Below are 22,709 nucleotides of genomic sequence, written 5' to 3' on the forward strand. Positions count from 1 at the left end.
TCGGTGGATGAATTTACGTCTGGATTCTCAATTCTGTTCCATTGGTCTATGTATCTGTTGTTGTACCAGTACCAGGCTGTTTTGACTACTGTGGCGATATCATATGTTCTAAAATCAGGTAGTATGAAGCCTCCCACTTTGTTGTTCTTCTTCAGTAATGTTTTACCTATCTGGGGCCTCTTCCCTTTCCATATGAAGTTGGTGATTTGTTTTTCCATCTCATTAAAAAATGCCGGTGGAATTTGGATCGGGATTGCATTGTACCTGTAGGTCGCTTTGTATAGAATAGACATTTTCACAATATTGAGTCTTCCTATCCATGAGCAAGGTATGTTTTTCCCCTCATGCAGGTCTCTTTTGGTTTCTTGCAGTAGTGTCTTGTAGTTTTCATCGTATAGGTCTTTTACATCTGTGGTTAGGTTTATTCCTAAGTATTTTATCTTTTTGGGGGCTATTGTAAATATGGTATTGATTTGGTGATTTCCTCTTCGAAGTTCTCTTTGTTGGTGTAGAGGAATCCAGCTGATTTTTGTGTGTTTATCTTACATCCTGATACTTTACGGAAATCTTCTATTAGTTCCAGTGGTTTTCTTGTGGATTCTTTGGGGTTTTCTTGTATAAATTCGTATCATCTGCAAATAGAGATACTTTTACTTCTTCTTTACCAATTTGGATGTCCTTTATTTCTTTTTCTAGCGTAATTGCTCTGGCTAGGACCTTCAGCACAATGTTGAATAAGAGTGGTGGTAAAGGGCATCCTTGTCTGGTTCCTGTTCTCATGGGGAATGCTTTCAGAGTCTCCATTTAGGATGATGTTGGCTGTTGGCTTTGTATAAATGCCCTTTATTATGTTGAGGAATTTTCTTTCTATTCCTATTTTGCTGAGAGTTTTTATCATGAATTGGTGTTGGACTTTGTCAAATGCCTTTTCTGCATCAATTGATAAGATCATGTGGTTCTTGTCTTTTGTTTTATTTATGTGATAGATTCCAGTGATTGTTTCTAATGTTGGACCATCCCTGCATACTTGGTATGAATCTCACTTGGTCATGGTGAATTATTTTTTTGATATGTTGTTGAATTCTATTGGCTATAATTTTGTTAAGGATTTTTGCATCTGTGTTCATGAGGGATATCGGTCTGTAATTTTCTTTTTTTGTAGTGTCTTTACCTGGTTTTGGTATCAGGGTTATGCTGGCTTCATAGAATGAGTTTAGGAGTATTCCATCCTTTTCTATGCTCTGAAATACCTTTAGTAGTAGTGGTGTTAACTCTTTTATGAAAGTTTGGTAGACTTCTTCAGTGAAGCCATCTGGGCCAGGGCTTTTTTTTTGTTTTGAGTTTTTTAATTACCTTTTCAATCTCTTCTTTTGTTACAGGTTTGTTTAGCTGTTCTACCTCTGTTTGTGTTAGTTTAGGTAGGTAGTGTGTCTCTAGAAATTTGTCCGTTTCCTCTAGGTTTTCGAATTTATCAGAGTACAGTTTTTCATAGTATTCTGTTATGATTCTTTTAATTTCAGTTGAGTCTGTTGCGATATCGCCCTTCTCATTTCTTATTCAGATTATTTGCTTCCTCTTCTGCTTTTCTTTTGTCAGTTTGGCCAGTGGTTTATCATTTTTGTTGATCTTTTCAAAGAACCAGCTCTTGGTCTTGTTAACTCTTTGAATTGTTTTTCTATTCTCTATTTCATTTAATTCTGCTCTAGTTTTTATTACTTGCCTTCTTCTGGTGCCCAAGGACTTCTTTTGCTGCTCTCTTTCTATTTGTTCGAGTTGTAGGGTTAATGTTTTGATTTTGGCCCTTCTTTCTGGATGTGTGCCTCTGAACACTGCTTTTGCTGTGTCCCAAAGGTTCTGGTAGGATGTGTTTTCATTCTTGTTTGATTTTGTGAATTTCTTTATTCCATCGTTAATTTCTTCCATAACCCAGTAGTCTTTGAGCAAAGTGTTGTTCAGTTCCCATGTGTTTGATATTTTTCCTTGCTTATTCTGTTATCGATTTCCACTTTTATGGCTTTATGATCTGAGAAGATGCTTTGTAATATTTCGATGCTTTGGATTCTGTTAAGGATTGCTTTATGGCCTACCTAATAAGTGGTCTATTCTGGAGAATGTTCCATGTGCGTTGGAAAAGAAAGTATACTTGTCTGCTCTTGAGTAGAGTGTTCTGTATATGTGTATGAGGTCAAGTTGGTTGATCGTGGCATTTAAATCTTCCATGTCTTTATTGAGCTTCTTTCTGGATGTTCCGTCTTTTACCGAAAGTGGTGTGTTGAAGTCTTCTACTATTATTGCAGAGCTGTCTATCTTTCTTTTCAATGCTATTAGAGTTTGTTTTATGTATTTGGGAGCCCTGTCTTTGCTTGCATAAATATTTATTATGGTTATGTACTTCTGATATATTGAGCCTTTAATAATTACATAGTGTCCTTCCTTATCCTTCGTGGTGGATTTTATTTTGAAGCCTATTTTGTCAGAGATTTTTGAGTATAGTTTGCTTAAAATATTTTTTTCCATCATTTGAGTTTTAGTTTGTTGTGTCTTTAAGTCTAAGGTGTGTCTCTTGTAGGTAGCGTATAGATGGATTTTAATCCATTCTGCCACTTTCTTTTTATTGGCACATACAGTCCATTTACATTCAGCGTAATTATTGATAGGTCTGAGTTTAGTGCTGTCATTTTTTTGTGTGTGTGTTGTTCACAGTTTCTTTGTTCCACTTAGTTTTCTGTGCTGAGTCATTTTTCTTCATGTATTTTCTTTTTATCTTTTTCATTGTTGTTGATTTTGTCTTTGCTGAGTCTTTATATTTTTCTTGTTTTTTATTTTGATGTGTAGGATTGTTAGTTTCCTTTGTGGTTACCTTAATATTTACCCCTGTTTTTCTAAGTTTAAACTACTTTTTTATTTCTTTATATCACCTTGACTTCCTCTCCACATGCAAGATGTGTGACTACATTTTTTAGTCCCTCTTTTTTGTTTTGATGTTGTCATCTTTTACATATTGACATTTCTGTTTCCCTATTTTCAGTGTTTTAGCTTTGATTTATTTTTGTAACTTCCCTATCTGGGTTTATATCTGGTTGCTCTGTCCTGTGTTCTGTTCTTGGTTTGTTATCTGTTGTTACTGATTTTCTAACTGGAGGACTCCCTTTAGTATTTCTTGTAATTTTGGTTTGGTTTTTACAAATTCTCTAAACTTCTGTGCATCTGGAAATGCCCTAATTTCAACATCATATTTGAGAGACAGTTTTGCTGGATATATAATTCTTTGCTGGCAGTTATTCTCCTTCAAGGTTTATATATGTCATCCCATTGCCTTCTTGCCTGCGTGGTTTCTGCTAACTAGTCTGAGCTTAGTCTTATTGACTTTCCTTTGTAGGCGACTTTTCGTTTATCCCTAGCTCTCTTAAAATTCTCTCTGTATCTTTGGTTTTAGCAAGTTTGATTTTAATATGTCTTTGTGACTTTCTTTTGGGATCTACCTTGTGTGGGGTTTGATGAGCATCTTGGATAGATATCTTCTCATGTTTCATGATATCAAGGAAGTTTTCTGCCAACAAATCTGTAACAATTCTCTCTATATTTTCTATTATCCCCCCCATTCTGGTACTCCAGTCACTCATAGGTTATTCCTCTTGATAGAGTCCCACATAATTCTTAGGGTTTCTTCATTTTTTAAAATTCTCTTACTTGATTTTTCCTCAAATAAGTTGGTGTCAAGTGCTTTATCTTCAGTCTCACTAATTCTGACTTCCATTGCCTCAATTCTGCTCCTCTGGCTTTCTATTGAGTTGTCTAATTCTGAAATTTTATTGTTAATCTTCTGGACTTCTGTTTGCTGTCTCTCTATGGACTCTTGCAGCCTGTTAAATTTTCATCGTGCTCTTCTATAATCTTCTTAAGTTCCTCTGTTTCTTTGTCTGTGTGTTCCTTGGCTTGTTCTGTGTTTTGCATGATCTCCTTCCTGATCTCTTGAAGAGTTCTGTATATTAATCTTTTATATTCTACCTCTGATAATTCCAAGATGTTCTCTTCTTCTGGAAAATTTCTTGATTCTTTGTTTTGGGAGCTTGCTGGAGCCATCATGGTCTGCCTCTTTATGTGATTTGATATTGACTATTGTCTCTGAGCCATTGAAAGTTATTTATTTATTTTATGTTTGCTTACTGTGTCCTAACTTCTTATTTTGTTTTGTTTTGCTGTGCCCACATAGGCCGCTCGTGTGAGCTAGTTTGGTTGTTGGTGCCTTTGATGCTCTAATGTCCTGTAACCAGGTGGTTACATCAGTTACTAGGTATGTGAGCCCAGAAGTCCATTTACTTTTCTTGTATGGATTCAGCTCAGGTGTCCAGATAGTCACCAAATGTGTGGTGGAGGCCTCACATCTACAGTTCTAGATGGGCAGGGGCGATTGGAGTAGACACAGGTATCTGGCTGCAGTAGGGATTCACGCTCTGAGCAAGGCAGGAGACTGATGGCTGCTCCTGAGTATCTCCGAGGAAAGCATGTTCCCGTTCCCGAGAGTGTGTAGGTGAGTGGGTTTTGCAGCCGGACTATGGGCACTCAGTGCTGTTGGCTGTAAGGACTGAGAGACACCACTTATTCTTGGACCCCTGTCATAGGTGGTGTGGGTGAAGCCACCAGTTCTCAGGCCCCTGATGTGGGTAGGTGAGGACCCTGCTTAATGGGCAGAGTGGTATCAAATGTTACGAACCTACCAATCCACCATATAGCTAATACAGTAAAGTTAGGCTTCAGGTATATACCCTATTGTAGTGTGCTAATGAGGGCTTGTGCTGTTGAAATGGGCCCACACAGGTTTATGCAGGTGTGAAAGGCATTCAAAGTCCGTGGACCCGTTATACCTGTGCCTAGGTAAAGGAGCTGTACCTGCCCTGAGTTTTCGGTTTAGGGGAGTTGTCAGGTTTTCTCCTGTTTGTTAATTTGTTCCCTCTCCAAGGCTGGGAGAATGGTTCAGGGTGTATGACAGGTCCTACTTCCGGCCCAGGGGACCAGTCACTGAAACTGGCCCAGGACTGGTGCAGACTGGGGAGGGAGCGGGTAAGTGGGAGAGAGGTTCTTCCCAAACGAGATGTTTTTTGAACCACGTGGTAGGTTAAATGCGTGTACTTAACTTTTACTGATTGATCACCACTTTTCACTGGCTCTGAAGGCCTGAGCAGACTCTGCCATCAGTCTCTCTTGATGTGGAAAACACGTCCTGAATGCCAATGCCCACCTCACCGCTCACACAAGCTGATCCGGCCTGCAGGGCACCGGCTCCCCTGGGTCAGGTCTGGCACCTCCATGCTGCTTCTGAACTGTCTTTCCCTCCCCCTGCCACTCAGCCCAAGTCCTCAACTTTGTCTTTGATGTTCAGGGCTTCTAGATTGTCATATATAAATCAATTCACTTGTTTTTTCTGGTCTTTGGTATAAGAGGGACCACCAGAAGCATCTGACTACTCCGCCATCTTGGCCTCGCCGCCTGTGATTTATTTTAAAAAATGTAAATTCATAGCATTGTGCATCCATTACCACAATCCCATTTTAGAACATTTCCATCACCCCCAAAAGTTTACTGATTTCTGTTTACAGTTAATCCCTGATCCCAACCCCAGTCCTAGGCAACTACCAACCTGCTTTCTGTCTTTATGGGTTTGCCTCTTCTGGACATTTCATATGAATGTAATCATATAATGTGTGTCCTTAGTGACTGGTTCCAGTCACTTAGCATAGTGTTTTCAAGGTTCATTTATGTCCTAGCGTGTATCAGTACTTCATTCCTTTTTACTGCTGAATAGTATTCCCTTATGTGGATACATCTTTATTCTTAAATCTTTGTCTGATTTGTAAGTTATAGTGTAGGAACGGTTTCTGCCAGTGAAATCCATGGGGTAAAGGAGAAGGGCGTCATGCTTGGTAGAGAAGGTCAGTGAAAAAGAGAAGACCTTCAACAGGGTGGATTGACACAGTGGTTGCAGCAGTGGGCTCAAACATGGCAACAATTTTAAGATGGTGTAGGACTGGGTGGTGTTTCGTTCTGTTGTAATTTTTAATTTTTCCTTTCACCATTGATGGATATTTGGGTTTTCTCCCCCCACTTTTTGGCTATTATGAATAATGCTGCAGAGCAGTTATATTTTATGTAAATTTGAAACAGTGAGGTATAACATACGAATAAAATCACCCTAGGAAATTATAGAAATCATCCTGTATTAAAAAGAACGAATGGATTAGCTTTATGTAATTTCAAAACTGGTGGGCTGAATTGTAAAGTCTGTCTATTCTTTTGCCATGTGGCAGGGCCATTAACTGGTGAACAGCTGTATATGTAGAAATGTGGAGTGATTTTGTTGGTTGGTGCTTTTTTATTTTATGTTTCAAGCATTCATTATTATTTAAGTACCTTCACTTAATTAAAAATATGCCCCCAACTCAATAACTTAGAATAGAAGTTAGATGTGATAAAATGCCACGGAGGCAGCCAACCCACTGCTGTGATGCCGTGGGCTGTGGACTTAGCAGAGAGTATTCTGGGCGATACTAGAGACTGAGCTAAGGAAATAAGGAGCTACACCAAAGCAGGTGCCCCTGTCATCTTGCAGGAATTACCACATAACTGAGTAAAGATGAGAAGAAAGAGAAGTCCTGAGGGTGATGGTTATAAATCAGTGTCTCCATGGTGTGCCCACCACACTTGTCATGTGCTTGGATAAATGTGTTCTCCTTGCTTCACCAGTCTTGACTACGTGGGTTTGAATTACAAATTATATAAGATCTTCTGAAATTCATCTCTCACCTAAATGTACATCAGTTCATATTCTGAGTTTCCAGAGGGGAGGAATCATTTTGGTCATGTCCACCATACTACCTAGTTTATGGTGGGGGTCAGTAAATACTTGTTTTGTAAGGGAATGAGTGGTGGAGTGCCAGGCATCATGCTATGTGCAAGAGCAACCAAGATGAATGAGGTATGATCCTTGCTGTCAGAGAGCTCATAGTTAGCAAGGGGAGGCAGCCATGGAAACGAGATAATTAGTGCTGCAGGAGAAAGAAGCTCAGAATGAGGATGCACTCGGGAAGGCTTCCTGGAGGAGGGAACACTGCAACTAAGTCTTGAATGGCCAGTAGATGTAAGCTCAGGTCAAATGGGAAGGTGAAAAAGGGATGTGGTAGGGGGTAGGTCTTAGGTAGAAAAGCAAGTGTCATAATGAGCTAATTACAGGACCCGTGCCTACCGGCATTTTCTGCTGTGTAAGGTAAGTAGTGACCTGTGTCATAGTAATAATGTTTCACCCATCCATAGGCCATGTTGTTGGGATTTCACCCAGTGAGGAGATTAGATTTATGCTGTTCACCTGCATTCCATTCCCTTTTGGGGCCAGCCATGTTTTATCTTGAGCTGGCAGGGTAGTTACTGACCTGTGTATTGGAGCCAAGCAAACTGTCAGAGACTGTGCCTGAGATTTGAACCATTTTATGACATGCTCCTCTTGATCTGGGTTCTCTGGTCCCTTATCAGACATAATTGCCCAGGAAGAAAGGATGAGGGCTAGTAAGACTTGGATGAATGGTTTTAAGTTGTGGTGACAATACCCTTGCCTGACTAACTTGGGTGCCATTGGAGACTAATGGGTAATGAAAGTCTTGTTAATTCCTACGAGGGTAACAGGACCGTGTGGCGTGGTGTCATGGGTCTCCGTGGTGAGTCCAAAGGAACATGGATGCCCTGACCTACCTCCAGACTGGTCTGGTGGGAGTCTGGCCACTGGTATCTTGTAAAAGCACCTTGGGTGGTTCTTCTCTGCAGCCAGTTTGAGAACCACTGAGTCAGTGGAACAACTTCAAGTCAGATGCTTCTCATGGCATCTGCTCAAGGTGAATTGACTGATCCTAGTTCATAGGTGAGGAAACCTGAAGCTTAGAGAGGCCTCACTATTACAGCTGGCAGAGCTGAAATTGACACCAGAGTCAGTCTGAACATGTGGTTCTCAGTTGTGGGTGAGTTTACTGCCCAGGGGAGAGTTGGCAATGTCTGAGGACATTTTGGGTTGCTACAGCTGAGGGGAAGGAGTGTTACTGGTATCTAGTGGTTAGAGGCCAGGGATATTGCTCAACATCCTTAAGTGCACAGGATAGCCTTCCATAACAGAGAATGACCTGGTTCAAAAGTATTGATAGTGCCAAGGTTTAGAAACCCTGGTCTAAATCCAAAGTACATAATTTTTCTGCTTCGCCAGCTCTTAGTGGGCCCTCTTTTGCCACAGACTTCCTCATATTATTAGTTTTCTGTGTGACCGTTTCATGTTTTGTTACTTGGTGGAAACCCCAGGTTCTTGCTCAGCATGACTCGTATTGGCCAATAAACAAGAGATTGAAGTGGGAAGGCAGAAAAGCACCTTTATTTCATTGCTCAAGGAAAGGAGTCAGTCGGAGCTGCTGCCGCCAAGATTGCTTCCCGAGGATGAGGAGAAAAGTTATTTTTAAGGGATTTACAAGTAGGGAGTTTATACAAGTTATGTCAGCAACATTCTTAATCATACTATGCAGGTGCAATGGGGTTTTCATATAACTTCGGAGTAAAGAAAACAGAATTCCAATGCAGAGCTGTGGGGGGCGGATGCTAAGTGAAGAAAGCAGGATTCTGATGCAAAGCTGCTTGAGGTAGTGGAGTTTTCTACAGCCTGGAGAATCTGTCTTATTTCTCCAAAGTGATTTTAAGCTCCTTGAGAACAGACTGACTATTCAGCCATCACTCAGCAGACATTTTCAGAGGGCCTACTGTGTGCCAGGAACTGTGCAAAGACATTGTGTCTTAGGGTTGCCTAGCTCCTTGTTGCCTTGCTCTTTTGAGGGATGACTATTTACGGACTTTTAAAATGGTGGCTTGCTTTTGGCATCATTGGATTAAGGGCAGCAAGAAAAGAAGAGGTGCTTTCCTGGATGTAGATGGAACGTAGGCTCCATCTTCTGTTACTAGGAGAACAAACCTCAAAGCTTGTACTCTGATTGACCTTCCTATTTACTTCTAGGCATTGTTGTAATTCTTGCCTGGTGCCATCATTTATATGTTATTTAAAAAATACCTTTAATTGTTGCAAAGCCCTTGTCTCCTTTCCTCTGTTCTAGTTTTTGAAGGATGTACATATTTCCATCAGCAACAGGATGTTGAATGGATCATTGTGTAAATGTAGAGGCTTTGGTTAATTTTGGAGAACTCTAAACACAACTCAGGATTTTTTTATTTTTTTCTGAGGCAGGGCCTTGGTCAGGTTTCATTTTACTAAGCCTCTATTTGGGTTATTGTGGAATTTAGATAGTTTTGATGGATGTCCTGGCTTCCAGGGAGCTCTCCATGTGTTTGATCAAATACCTGAGGGGATATGTAGGGAGACTAGCATATGTACAGCGAATATTTATGAGTCACAGCTGCCCCACAAAGAAGCTTATTTCAGTGAACGGGAGAGTTCTAGGACCTGTGGTTGAAGTTTACCCCTTTACTGTTATGGGTTGAATTGTGTCCCTCAAAAAGTGTGTGTCCAAATGGCTAGTCCATGATTCCCAGTATTGTGTGATTGTCCTCCATTTTGTCATCTGATGTGATTTTCCTATGTATTGTAAATCCTGCTTCTATGATGTTAATGAGATGGGATTAGTGACAGCTATGTTAATGAGGTGGGACTCAATCTACAAGATTAGGCTGTGTCTTAAGTCAGTCTCTTTTGAGATATAAAAGAGAGAAGCAAGCAGAGACATGGGGGACCTCATACCACCAAGAAAGAAGCACCGGGAGCATAGTGCATACTTTGAACCTGGGGTCCCTGCACTGAGAAGCTCCTTGACCAAGGGAAGATGGATGACAAGGACCTTCTCCCGGGCCAACAGAGAGAGAAAGCCTTTCCCTGGAGCTGGCGCCCTGAATTCGGACTGCTAGCCTCCTAAACCCTGAGAGAATAAATTTCTCTTTGTTAAAGCCACCCACTCGTGGTCTTTCCATTATCATAGCACTAGATAACTAAGATACTGACCCACTGAAAAAACATTCATGGACACACATTATGTACCAGGCACCAGCCAGGTTCAGGGGGTATAGGAAAGACAAGATAGGGGTTAGATGGAGTCTCTGGGTACTGCAAACAGTTAAGTACTTGGCTACTGACTGAAAGGTTGGTGGTTTGAACCCACCCAGAGGCACCTCGGATTCTGAAAGTTCATGCCCATTGAAAACACTATGGAGCACAGTTCTGCTCTGACACGTATGGGGTCGCCATGAGTTGAAATCAAGTCAACAGCAAGTGTTTTTTTAATTTCTTTGGTTAGGAAATAGGAAATAGGCTTCCTTCTTGTGGAGGGCCAACTTGGGTCATTTGGCAGTGGCAGCCTATCCTGGGATGTCAGCGTAGAAGCTGGGATAGACTAGCGATGTCTGCCATGAGCACAGAAGGGAGAGTAAAGGCACAGTGCTGTGTATTTGCTGAGGCTCTGTTAGGGTTTCTGGTGTAGATGGAATGGCTTGAGTAAAGGTTGGGTATGGGAGCGAGAGGACTTTTAGAAGAAAGGATGCTGATTTGGTGGTGTGGCGTGTAGTGAAAACTGCCTTGGATTGGCAAAGAGAGGTGGGGCCGAAGTACAGGTGTTCCTGCTTATTATGTTCTGTCATCTTGAGGAAGTCACTTATTAAGCCTCAGTTTCTTGAAGTGTAAAATGGAGATAATAATACCTGCATCACCTACGTGGCAGTGTTGAGAGGAGGAGCTGGTGAAACAATGACTGTGACAATGTTTTATCACCCACAGAGTGATAAACACCTGGGCTATCATTACTACAGGTGTGGTCGTGGGTAGGTGGGGCAGGAAATGCCTGCATTTAGGCAAGGTTCAGCCAGATGATGATGACCTCAGGGCGGCCTTTGCACTGGCCCCCTCTGCACAGCCTGTTGCTTCTTATCATATCCAGGTCTAGCTCTAGGGTCACTTCCATTCAGGCCACACAGTCTAATCCAATCCCCAGTGTCGACCACACAGGAAGGCTCCTTGGAATCCAGGACGCTCACCACCTCATCCTATTTTATTTTCTTTAAAGGGCTCATAAACTGAAACGTAGTTTATTAGTTTGTTATTGCTCTCTACTTGTTGTTAGGTGTCGTAGTTTGCTTGTGTATTGCTCTGTACTTGTTGTTAGGTGTCGTTGAGTCAATTTTGACCACAGTGACCCCATGTGATAGAGTAGAACTGCCCAATAGGGTTTTCTAGGCTGTAATCTTTACATGAGCAGATTGCCGGGTCTTTCTCTCATGGAGTGGCTGGGTGGGTTTGAACCACCAACCTTTTGGTTAGCAGCCAAGAGCTTAAGCGTTGTGCCACCAGGGCTCCTTCTTGTTGTTGTTTGTTAGGTGCCATCAAGTTGGTTCTGACTTATAGTGGCCCTGTGTACAACAGAAGGAAACACTGCCCAGTCCTGTGCCATCCTTGCAATCATTGCTATGCTTGAGCCCATTGTTGTAACCACTGCGTCAGTCCCTCTCGTTGAGGGTCTTCTTATCTTTCACTGACCCTTTACTTTACCAAGCACGATGTCCTTCTCCAAGGCTTTTCTAGAACCATGCAAATGTATGGTGAGGCAGTGACTTGCCTGTCTTACTCCTGCCTTTCTATCCTCAGAGCCTAGAACAGTGCCTGCCTGGCACCTGGGACACATTCAGGAAATAGCTGTTGAATGAGTAAATGGAAGAGACCTCACAATCCACAGGCCTAATCACACCTTCACACAGGACCCTGGGAGGGTTGTTAAGAATCCAGTGTAGTTGCTGTGACCTTATCTTTTTTTTGAACATGTTCCTTATTCTCCTGTTTCTTCGGTTATGGAGAAAAATTCAATTATGTGCATAGTAATTGTAACTTAATTGAAAACTCCTTCAACTCTGGATCTAACTTCACAATACAATCGCTTACAACAAAATCAAGAATGAGAATCAGAATTTATATTATTTTTCAGTGTTATGTAACAGGCCATGAAATTACACATTGTTTCCAACTTGGCAGGCTAGTGAGTTCCATCTCCGAAAATATAATCTGGTTCCTTAAACTATGTGTAATATGAATGAGAGTTGAAACTTGTGAATTGGATACAGTTGATAATGCAACCCCTCCTCATCCTGAACTAATTTGTTTCTAAATTGGCTTTTTTTTTTTTAATCCTCTGCTGGCTGGCACCGATTCCATTTTCCCTTGTTCCTGTGAATTGTTTCTCTGCTTGCAGGACTCTGATGCATAGGGGTTGACTGTGTGGGGCTTCCTGTGCTATATGAAACATACATAAGCAGAGACAGATTGTAGAGTCAATTTCTAGCCCCTGCCTGTACTTCCAAGGTCCCGGGGTGGTACAGTTGGTTAAGTGCTCAATTGCTAGCTGAAAGATTGGTGATTTGAACCCACTCAGAGGCACCTCGGAAGATAGGCCTGGCGATCTGCTTCCAAAAGATCACAGCCTTGAAAACCCTATGGAGCAGTTCTGCTCTGCACATATGGGGTTGCCATGAGGTGGAATCAACTCAACGGCAACTCACAACAACGGCCTGTGCTTCCAGGTGTCTCCTGTCCACCTTCACGCTGAAGTTGACACCTGGAGACTCAGCCTGTGCCCTGGAGATGCCGGGGCTGCCCTGGCTGCTGCTCTCTTCCTGGGTGGATTGATGGATCATTGGTTCTCTCGCAGGGTGACTTGTCTCTGTGCCCAGTTTGAAGCTGTCCTGCAGCACGGCTTGAAGAGGAGTCGGGGATTGGCACTCACAGCGGCGGCCATCAAACAGGCAGCGGGCTTCGCCAGCAAAACCGAGACAGGTATGGCTCTGCCTGCTGCGGTGGGAGGCGGTTACCTTCTCGGCCGGTCTTGCTCTCTCTTTTTATTTTTATTTATTTTTTAATAGCGGGCAAGGCAGCTATTGCGTGCAATTAGGGGAAGAGGGGTGGAATCCATGTGTGAGGCTGTCTGCTGTGTAGACAGAACAGCATTTGTGTGGTCTGGCATCTTAATTGAAATGAAGTCATCTTTGGTGCAGAATCCTCAGAGCCACGTGTTAGTATCTGCAGGGTGCAGGGGCCTGCAGCCAGGTGCTTATTCTGCAGATGAGGTGTGGAATTGCTGGGAAATTAATAATCTGTTTTAATTTTATGCACAGGGAGAGCATGGCATTTCATAATTAAATGTCTTCCACCACATCAGCAGAAACCCCTCAGGTCTCTGAGCTTATAGTTCTGCCATCACCCGTCTAAATGGTGTAAAAGCATTTGCCGTGTGTCAGGCTCCAAGGTCTTCAATGATAGTGCTAATGCTAATAATAATGTTAGCGCATACAGTGTACTTAGTGTCAGCCCCACACTTTGTTAGTCTTTTCCAGCCATTAACTTATTCAGTCCTCATGACAGCTGTGTGGTTGTAACCAAAAAAAAAAACCCAAACCCGTTGCTGTTGGTTCGATTCCGACTCATAGCAACCCTATAGGACAGAGTAGAGCTGCCCCAGAGGGTTTCCAAGGCTGTAATCTTTACAGAAGCAGATTGCCAGATCTTTCTCCTGTGGAGCAGCTGGTGGGTTTGAACTGCTGACCTGTAGGTTAGCAGCCTGAATGTTTAATCATGGCGCCACCAGGGCTCCTTATGTGGTGTTAAAACACCCGTTGCCATCGAGTCGATTCTGACTCATAGTAACCCTATAGGACAGAGTAGAACTGCCCCAGTAGGGTTTGCAGGGAGCGCCTGGTGGATTCAAACTGCTGACCTTTTGGTTAGCCGCTGTAGCTCTTAACCACTGTGCCACTAGGGCTACCTTTATTATCTCCACTGTACAGGAGAGGAAACTGTTACAAAACTGTTACAAGTCATGTGCTTTAGATCTGAGCCTCAAACGGTGTCATGTTGTGTAAAAACATCCCACGTTCTTTTCCTCCCTCCAGGTTTTAACGAGCAGGTTCTTTCAGACCATGCTTGTGGCTGCGGCCCCAGGGTCCCAAATCTTTCTTGTTGTGATAATGTCAGAATCACTGCTGAGCAAAATGTGTTATCTTTTGGCAGTTCCCTTGCTTTCACAGCTAAAAATCAGACCTGGTTGTGCTTGGTGAGGTGTCAGTGGAAATTCCTTAGCCTTCCCTCTCCTTCATGTTGGTGTATCTTCCTTTTCCAACACCCCTTCCACAGACCTTTGATTCCTGTTGCTCATCTGACCAGTTGCTCGTTTTTCAGAACTAGATGTGGTTCCTGTTAGGGTCTGGGGACAGCTGCAAGAGGGATCCCTGTCACTGTTGATTTTTCTGCTGTGCTCCAGGGTCCGCTCCTTTAAAAGCTAGGGAAGTCAGGAGCCAGCTCAGAGAATAGCCAGCACCCAGGGAAGTCAGGAGCCAGCTCAGAGAATAGCCAGTACCCAGGGCATCAGGAGCCAGCTCAGAGAATAGCCAGTACCCAGGGCATCAGGAGCCAGCTCAGAGAATAGCCAGCACCCAGGGCGTCAGTCCTAGTAGAAGTCACTACCTCGCTGCCCTGACCACCTAGGATGCCAGCCTGGAGAGTGTCTCAGTGGCTTCGCATTCCTATGATGCTCCCCTGATCCTCGCAGGGGTGTGGCTTATGCTACTGGCTGGTTGGTGAGGGGTCACATAACGTTTTTCCAGAGCCCCCGTAGGCTTGCTGAGCCCTGCTACTTCTTTTCGTTTCCATCTTATTGTCTCCTGGAGATGCTGCTTTAGAGAAACCGATGTGGAGTAACCCATGAGGCACTTGGTCTGCTTCCATCCGGGCCAAGGGCAGGTGCTAGCCACGGCAGAGGCAACCCTGGCTTTGGAGTCTGATGAGGAGGGTTAAGTCTGTATGACCTGGGGAAAGCTTCCTTCACTGAGCCTCAGTTGTTTTCACCTGTGGAGGGGGGGGGTCACACTGTATTGGCTGGAGGGTTGTCACGAGGACTCATGTGAAGCACCTGCTTCAGTTCACAGAAACTAATAAATGTTTAACGGTTACCCTCCCCTCCCCACCTCCCTTTTAACTTTTAACTTCTTCCCCCACCTCAGCCACCCTTATGACTCAAACACCCTTCTGACCCTTTGGCCATGAAGCATGGCCCTTTCTGTTCCCATGCAGACTGGACTTCCTGTCTTTTTGTTCCTTGGCCCTGATAACTTGAGAAGCACCAGCGTGTTTGGAAGGCGTCTCCAGCATTTGCGGCTTTTGCTGCATGTCTGTGTCTCAGCATGAGTTGTACACCTGAATCCCTGAGAGACTGACAGCCACGCAGAGGCTCTGGCTCTGGTTTCTGCTGACAAGGATGTGCTGGTGGCCTCCCAGCCGATTGGAAACAGGGAAAAGAGCAAGTGAGCTGAGTCTTGGAGTGGCTGCCAAGGGCCTCTGCCATCAACGTCGGAGGTGTTAACCATTCACTGCATGCAGGAGAGTGCTTGGCTGATTAAAACCCCTTTCCTTCTGTTGAATGTTTGATTAAAAAGCTCAGAGGGAGGGGGGCAGGTGGGTTTATCAACTGAAAACTGGGAAAGATCAGATCAGTGACTTCTTGAGAACGTTGTTAAAGCCATGGGAAGACCCTTTCAGAGAGAAGAAAACAAAATCTGAAGAGAAGGATTGGATGGGAACAAGCCATGCCCCTTGTCCCTGCTGGCTGCTGTATGTAGTGTAGCGGTTAAGATCACAGGCCCCGGAGTGAGACTGCCAGGGTTGCAATCCCCCACTCAGTGACTTGTAACACAGGAGCTCTCTGGGATGTCCCCTCTCTGAGCTTCCTCTTCCTCATGTGTAAAATGAGCGTAGTAGCAGCACCCATCTCTCAGGGTAGTGGTGAGGGCTTAATGGAAAAGTGCAAAGCTCTCAGTCCTGGCTCTGTACAGAGCTGCGTGTGCTGGTACTTGATGATAGTAACACGGTAACAGCTTTCCAGAATACATGATGGTGTCCTTATTTATTGGATGATGAAACGGGGGCTCAAAAAGTTAGTAAGTTGCCCAGGTTCCACAGCTGAGGATTCCAATCCAGGTCAAACTGACTCCAGATTTGTGCCTCTTCTCAGCTACTCCGCCTCTCGCAGTGGGCCGGGCGCCCATTATTGCTCGTCTGTAGACCACTTTAGTGCAGTTAACTCAATTGGAAGTGACAGAAGAGAATAAATGATGGTGAATTAATCCACGAGAATGTTGTATTAGCTCTGTTTATAAATGAGGAACTCTACCCTTTAATGAGAGACAAGCTGAACTTCAAAGTAACGACAGTGAACAAAACGATAGTGCTGACAACAGCAGAGTAGAGAATATTGAGTGTCTGCCAGGGGCATGGCTGCATTGGTCCTCTGGGGTTAGGGTGCGTGTAGGACCGAGTTGGAAACTGGTGCCGCTATACGATATGCTTAAAAAGAGTGCCAGCCAGCATTTACGCATTGCGAGATTTCATGTTGAAATGTGGATTTGTAGCTCTTCTTCAACTGGGAGATCTGTGACTCTGGGCTCGTGTTTGCCTTGGTGACTTTGGCTGGAGCTGAATACTGCCGCCTCTGTAGATGGGACCACAGTCTCCACCTCACCTGTCACCCCTGACACTTGAGATAGGGTGTCGATTGCCATTGTTGCCCTTAGACTGCTGTTTTTCTGTTGTTGGAATCAAGAGGAAAATACTTCTTGTTCCTACATGTTGATATTTTACTTTGTGTTTTTTGGGACCATGGTCCAGGATGAGTTAAACAGTTTTATGAACATGTTAACTATGTGGCAACTCCCATTAAGAATTCCCATTGTTACCTTTCTGGGTACTGAATGAGGGCAATGATGCAATTTTTAACCTAAACTTTTATTGATTTATTCAGACAGATAAATGCACAAATCATAAGTGTACAGCTCACTGAATTATTACAGAGTGAATCCACTCATGTTACTACCATGTAGGATGAAGAAACAGAGCGTGGCCAGCCCCACTTGCCCTCTTCTAGTTACTTTGCCTCAACTCCTCCTCAGAGGTAGCCACTCCGCTGACTTCTCACAGCATGGGTTAGTTCTGTGTGATTCTGAACGTCACTTACTAGGTTCTCTGTCGTGTCTGGCTTCTCTCAACAACAGCTCTGTTCTTGCATGTATCAGTAGGCCATTCATCTTCATTAATGTTTATTATTTTGCAGTTTATTCATTTTACTACTGATGGCAATTGAGTAGCTTGCAGTTTGGGGCTGTCGTAAATAAGGCTGATGTCACTGTTCTTATCTGTGTGTTGTGGTGATTGTATACATATATATGCATTTCAGTGGAGTGGAATCGTTGAGTCATACAATATGTATATGCTGAACTTTAGCAGAGACCGGGGTTATGCCAGTTCACATTTCCATCAGCAGGTCATGAGAATTGTGGTTCCTTGCCAGCACTTGGTATTATCCTGAAGGGTGTATAGTGGTATCTCATTGTGTTTTGGTTGTCATTTCCTGATGACTGATGATGTTGAGCCCCTTTTCTTATGCTGTCAACCATTCAGATATCCTCTTTTGTGAAGTGGCTGTTCAAATCTTTTGTCTGTTTTTCTGTTTGATTACTGTCTCTGTCTTAGTGATTTGTAGAAGTTCTTTATATATTCTAGCTATGAATTGTCCTAGGATACATTGCATTGGAGACATATTTTCCCACTCCATAACTTATTTTTTCACTTACTTAATGATGTCTTCTGATTAACAGAAGTACTTAATTTTAGTCCAGTGTATCAGTCTTCTTGATCGTTATCACTTTTATGTTCGGTTTAAGAAATGTTTGCCTAGTCCAAGGTCATGAAGATATTCTATGTTGATTTTCTAGTTTTGGTTTACCTTTCATTTTGAGATCTACAGTTTACCTGGAATTTATTTTTGTGTGTGATGTGAAGTAGAGGGTTAGTGTTTCTTCCGTGTATAGATATCCAGTCGACCCAGCACCATTCATTGATTACTCTTTCTCACCTGCCTTAAAGTACCACTTTTGTCATAAATCAGGTGTCCATATTTTTTTAGGTCTTTTTGTGGACTTTCTACTGTATTGTATTGCTCTGTTTTTGTGCCAATAGCACAGTGCCTTAATTACTGTATTTTTATGAAAAATCTTTGTGTCTGGTAAGTTTAAGTTCTTCAATTTTATTCTTCAAGATTGTTTTGGCTGTTCTTGGCTTTTTTCATTTTCACATGCAATTTGGAATTATATTGTCAATTTCCACGCCAAAAACAAACAAAAAAAACTTGCTGGGATTTTGATTGGGATTCCATTGAATCAGTGGATGAATTTGGGAAGAATTTACATATTTACAATAACTGCGTATTTCAATCCAGGAACATGATCTATGCCTCCTTTATTTAAGCCTTCTCTAATATCCCTTAAAAATGTTTTGTAGTTTTCTGTGAACATCTTTTGTTAGATTTATTTCCAGGTATTTGTGATTTTTGATGTTGTTATAAATGATATTTTAAGAAGTTTTCATTTTCTGATAGTTTCTTTGTGATATATAGAAATACTATTGCTTTTCATATATTGACTATGGATCCAATGACCTTGTTAAGTTTGCTAGTTAATTCTAATAGTTTACCTGTAGATTCTTTTGGACTGTTTAAGTATGTAATCATGTTCCTTTTCTTTCTTTTTTTGCAAAGAATGAGTTTTATTTCTTCCTTTCCAAATTTTACAGTTCTTTTTTCCTGGCTTTATGGCATTCTTTAGGACCTCTATTACATTGTGGAAATAGCAGTGGAAACACAGACATCCTGGTCTTACTCCTGGTCTCAGAGGAAAAGCTCGACCAGATTAAGAGAGTTCCCTTCTATTTGTAGTTGCTGAGAGTTTTTATTGTTAATGGATATTGAATTTTATAAAGTGTTTGTTCTACATCTATTGAGACTGAGTTTGTGTTAAAGCAATCTTGCATTCCTAGGATAAACCCAACTTGGTAATGATGTAGTATTCTTTTTATGTATTGTTGGATTTGATTTTGAGATTTTTGCATCTATATTTATGGGCTGTTAGGTGCAAGTGGCTTGCAGTTGGCTGCTAACCTAAAGGTTGGTGGTTCAAACCCACCTAGCGACTCCACAGACAAAAGGCCTGGTGAGCTGCTCCCATAAAGATTACAGCCAAAAAAACTCCACAGAGCAGTTCTGCTGTGTAACACATGGGGTCACCATTAGTTGGGACCATCTTGAAGCTGCTAACAACAACAGTTATTCCGTTTAAAGAAAAATTCCATTGCATACAAACTCATGCAGAAATAGAAAAAAAGGATATATGTATGTATACACACACACACACACTTTTTCTCTTGAACTGAACAAGGCTTGCATCAGCACACATTGTACAGTCTTGAAAATTACACAGATAATGAAAAAGATTCCTTGTTCATAAGTGCAACTAATATTTGATGTTTGTAGGAAGGTTCTGTAATTACAGATTTACTTTTTTTCTAACAGATGTAGGACTGTTCAGGTTTTTTATTTCTTCATGTGTGTTTTGTTAAGTTTTTTGGGGGGGACTATGTCTATTCCTTCTGAATTTTAAGATTTATTTGCATGTAATTGTTTATAATACCCACTTATCTTCTTGGCAGATTGCCAGGCTTTTCTTCCAAGGCACTGCTGGGTGGATTTGAACTGCCAGCCTTTTAGTTAGTAGTTGAGTGCTTAACTTTTTTTTGCCATCCAGAGACTCCAACCTCGATAGGGAGAAGCTTTCTTCAGAAAGAAAAGAGGGAAAGGGTCTCTCGTAATAGTGAAGGAGGAGGCAACTGCAATAGGGATAACACTCTGACCATAAGGTCAGCAAGGTCTCAAGAATCAGGGAAAAAGCATTTTTCTTTTATAGAGATGGAGAGGAAACAAGGCTAGAAAAACCAAAGTGTGGAAAAGTGGGATGAAAGGGTGACTGGATCAGATAGTAAATCAGAATGTTTTATGCTGAGGCCAGCCCATTCTCTAGGAGGGGCCTCTAAGGAGGAGGTGAACCCTCAGACTGAGGCTGGGCCAAAGTTCACGGACCTGGGGGAAGGACTGATACTTAACCAAAGTTTGGTGGACAAGCACTTTGTTTCTGATTGTTCATTCGGGACAAGCAGTTCAGTTACTCATTTATGAGGCAAGGAATGGAAATTTGGGAGGTCTGTGCCTGACCTGAAGGAGCCCTGGCGGCGCCATGGTTAAGCCCTCAGCTGCTAACTGAAAGGTTGGCTGTTTGAACCCACTGGCTGCTCCGCAGGAAAAAGACGTGACAATCTTCTTCTGTAAAGATTTCAACCTTGGAAACCCTATGGGCAGTTTTACCCTGTCCTATAGAGTCTGTGTGAGTCGGAATTGACTTGATGGCAATGGGTTTGCTTTTGTTTTTGTTTTTTTGGTGCCTGCCCTTGTGCGAGGTAAACAAGGAGCAATCCGTGAGTCTTATCTAAGTCTTATGGTAAGGGTGATTATTTGCAGCAAGCCATTTTCCTCAACACAGAGGGTGGGGGGATTTCTTTAACTATCACTGTTTTCCAGGATCACAGGGTTCAGGTAAAATTCAGCATTATCACCTATTCGATTAGGGACAAAGTCCACACTGCTTGTCATGGTGTCCAACATTCTGGCCCCTCCTGGCTTCGTGGATCCCTTCTTGTCCTCCCAGGGCTCATATGCAGCTGGCAGGTAAAACATTACCACACTTCTCTCCAGTTTGTAAAGAAATGATGACTGAGCCCCAAAAGTGTTCCTTTTGCCACGGCCCCTCCCTTGAGGTGCCTGGAACCTCCCCATAATAGCTGAATTACATTAACTAGGGAAGGGGGCCTTCCAGAACACTGCCTTCTGATTGGTCAGTGCCTCTGTCCAGTGGTTGTTAAATCCTAAATTTTGAATAGCACTCTTGGTTTCTGCTGTCCTCAAGTCTGGAAGTACCCTTTGTTCTCCCCCTTCCACTACCCTTCTCCCTTCCTCCCCAAACTCTGACTGCCCAAACTTCTATTCTCTTGGAGTTTTCACAGTTCTTTCCAAAAGCTTTTCATGAGCTCCCCACCCACTCCAGGTAAGGTGCCCCTCTTATGGTCCCAAGTCCTTTTCACATGAAACCTGCGGCACTACCTACCTACTGTCTCTCTCTTGAAGGCCAGGGTCGGGGTACCCATCCTCATTCATCCTTGTAGCTCCACTGTACTGGAAGGTACCTGGCCACCTGCCGAGTTGTTGTTGTTGTTAGGTCCTGTCGAGTTGGTTCCAACCAATAGTGACCCTGTGCACACCAGAATGAAATGCTGCCCGGTCCTGCACCATCCTCACAGTCCTTGCTGTGTTTGAGTCCATTGTTGCAGTCACTGTGTCAATCCATCTCATTGAGGGTCTCCCTCTTTTTCACTGACCCTCTACTTTACCAAGCTTGATGGCCTTCTCCAGGGACTAGTCCCTTCTGATAATATTTCCAAAGTACTTGAGACACAGTCTTCCCATCCTTGCTTTTAAGGAGCATTCTGGCTGTACTTCTTCCAAGACAAATTTGTTCCTTCTTCTGGCAGTCCATGGTATATTCAATATTCTTTGCCATCACCATGATTTAAAGGCATCAACTCTTTTTCGATCTTCCTTATTCACCATCCAGCTTTGGCATGCATATCAGGCAATTGAAAACACCATGGCTTGGATGAGGCGCACCTCAGTCCTCAAAGTGACATCTTTGCTTTTTCACACTTGAAAGAGGTCTTTGGCAGTAGGTGTGCCCAATGCAATACGTTGTTTGATTTCTTGACTGCTGCTTTCACGGCGTTGATTGTGGATCCAAGTAAAATGAAATCCTTGACAACTTCAATATTTTCTCTATAGAGGCCACCAAAGGGCTGTGCTCAAAATAATGACTGAGAACCCTGACTTGGAGCATGCGGCTCATTCTCCCATGAGGCCCAGCATTCATCCTGCTGTGTGTCTATCTTTACAGTCAGTTGCAAGCAGGTGGTATTAATACAGCCCCCACGGTACAATGAGAGAAACCGACTTCCTTCTTCCTCTCTGGGGATTTTTGAAGGCAATTGGTTGCATTTAACTCAGCCAAAGCAGACTTTATATTTTGCTTCATTGGGTCGCCTAGGGTAGCAATGTCATTTCTGTAGAAAATTAATTTCGGAGGGCACTGCATGTGCCAGGAGAATAGTGGGCCAACCTTTTAATTGTGAGGGGAAGTCTACTCCCCAACCCTGCCAGCCCTGTAGGAGTTTCAGTTCCCTCTTTGTGTTTCTCTGCTCTGTTCACAAACATGCAAATCAGCTACTTCTGGTGAAGGAGACCTTGGAAGAATGTCTGCTGAAGGTGCAGAGAAAATATGTCCATTTCTGCCTTGTAGTTGGGCTTATCTGTATTGGGAGATGATTGGCATTTGAGAGCGTAGGTATCCACCCAGGTCTCAGACTGGAATATGGAAAGCTTGTTTGGTCTTTTCCTCCTGGAATGGTTGATAGCATATGTGGCCAATTCTGCAATCTGCCTATTTACAATCCATCAGAACTCTGATTTTGTTTGGGCTGTGGTATGTCCTTCTCTAGGTAATGGATCATGAGTGATGAAGCCAGTCTTCACATTCTGTTCTCCACTTTCTCAACTCTCTTGTGGTTTTCTGGAATTCCTTAAATGCCTAATAAAAGGGCGACAGAGCTGGCTTTATCCCTTCGCCTTTCTTCCTACTCTAATTGTGAATGTGATGCCCAGAGTCATGAC

The 22,709-nt window shown here is 42.9% G+C and overlaps 1 protein-coding gene across 1 annotated transcript in view; it reads left to right on the forward strand.

Moving 5' to 3' along the window:
- Positions 1-22,709, forward strand: part of SNX29 (sorting nexin 29) — a 589,817-nt gene that overhangs the window by 53,933 nt on the left and 513,175 nt on the right. The window contains exon 4 of the mRNA XM_004373263.3: positions 12,717-12,841. Coding sequence (XP_004373320.2) covers positions 12,717-12,841 — 125 coding nt within the window. The remainder of the gene's footprint in view (positions 1-12,716; positions 12,842-22,709) is intronic.

Source organism: Trichechus manatus, unplaced genomic scaffold, assembly GCF_000243295.1.
Source record: "Trichechus manatus latirostris isolate Lorelei unplaced genomic scaffold, TriManLat1.0 scaffold00024, whole genome shotgun sequence".
In the NCBI taxonomy this organism is placed as follows: Eukaryota; Metazoa; Chordata; class Mammalia; order Sirenia; family Trichechidae; genus Trichechus; species Trichechus manatus.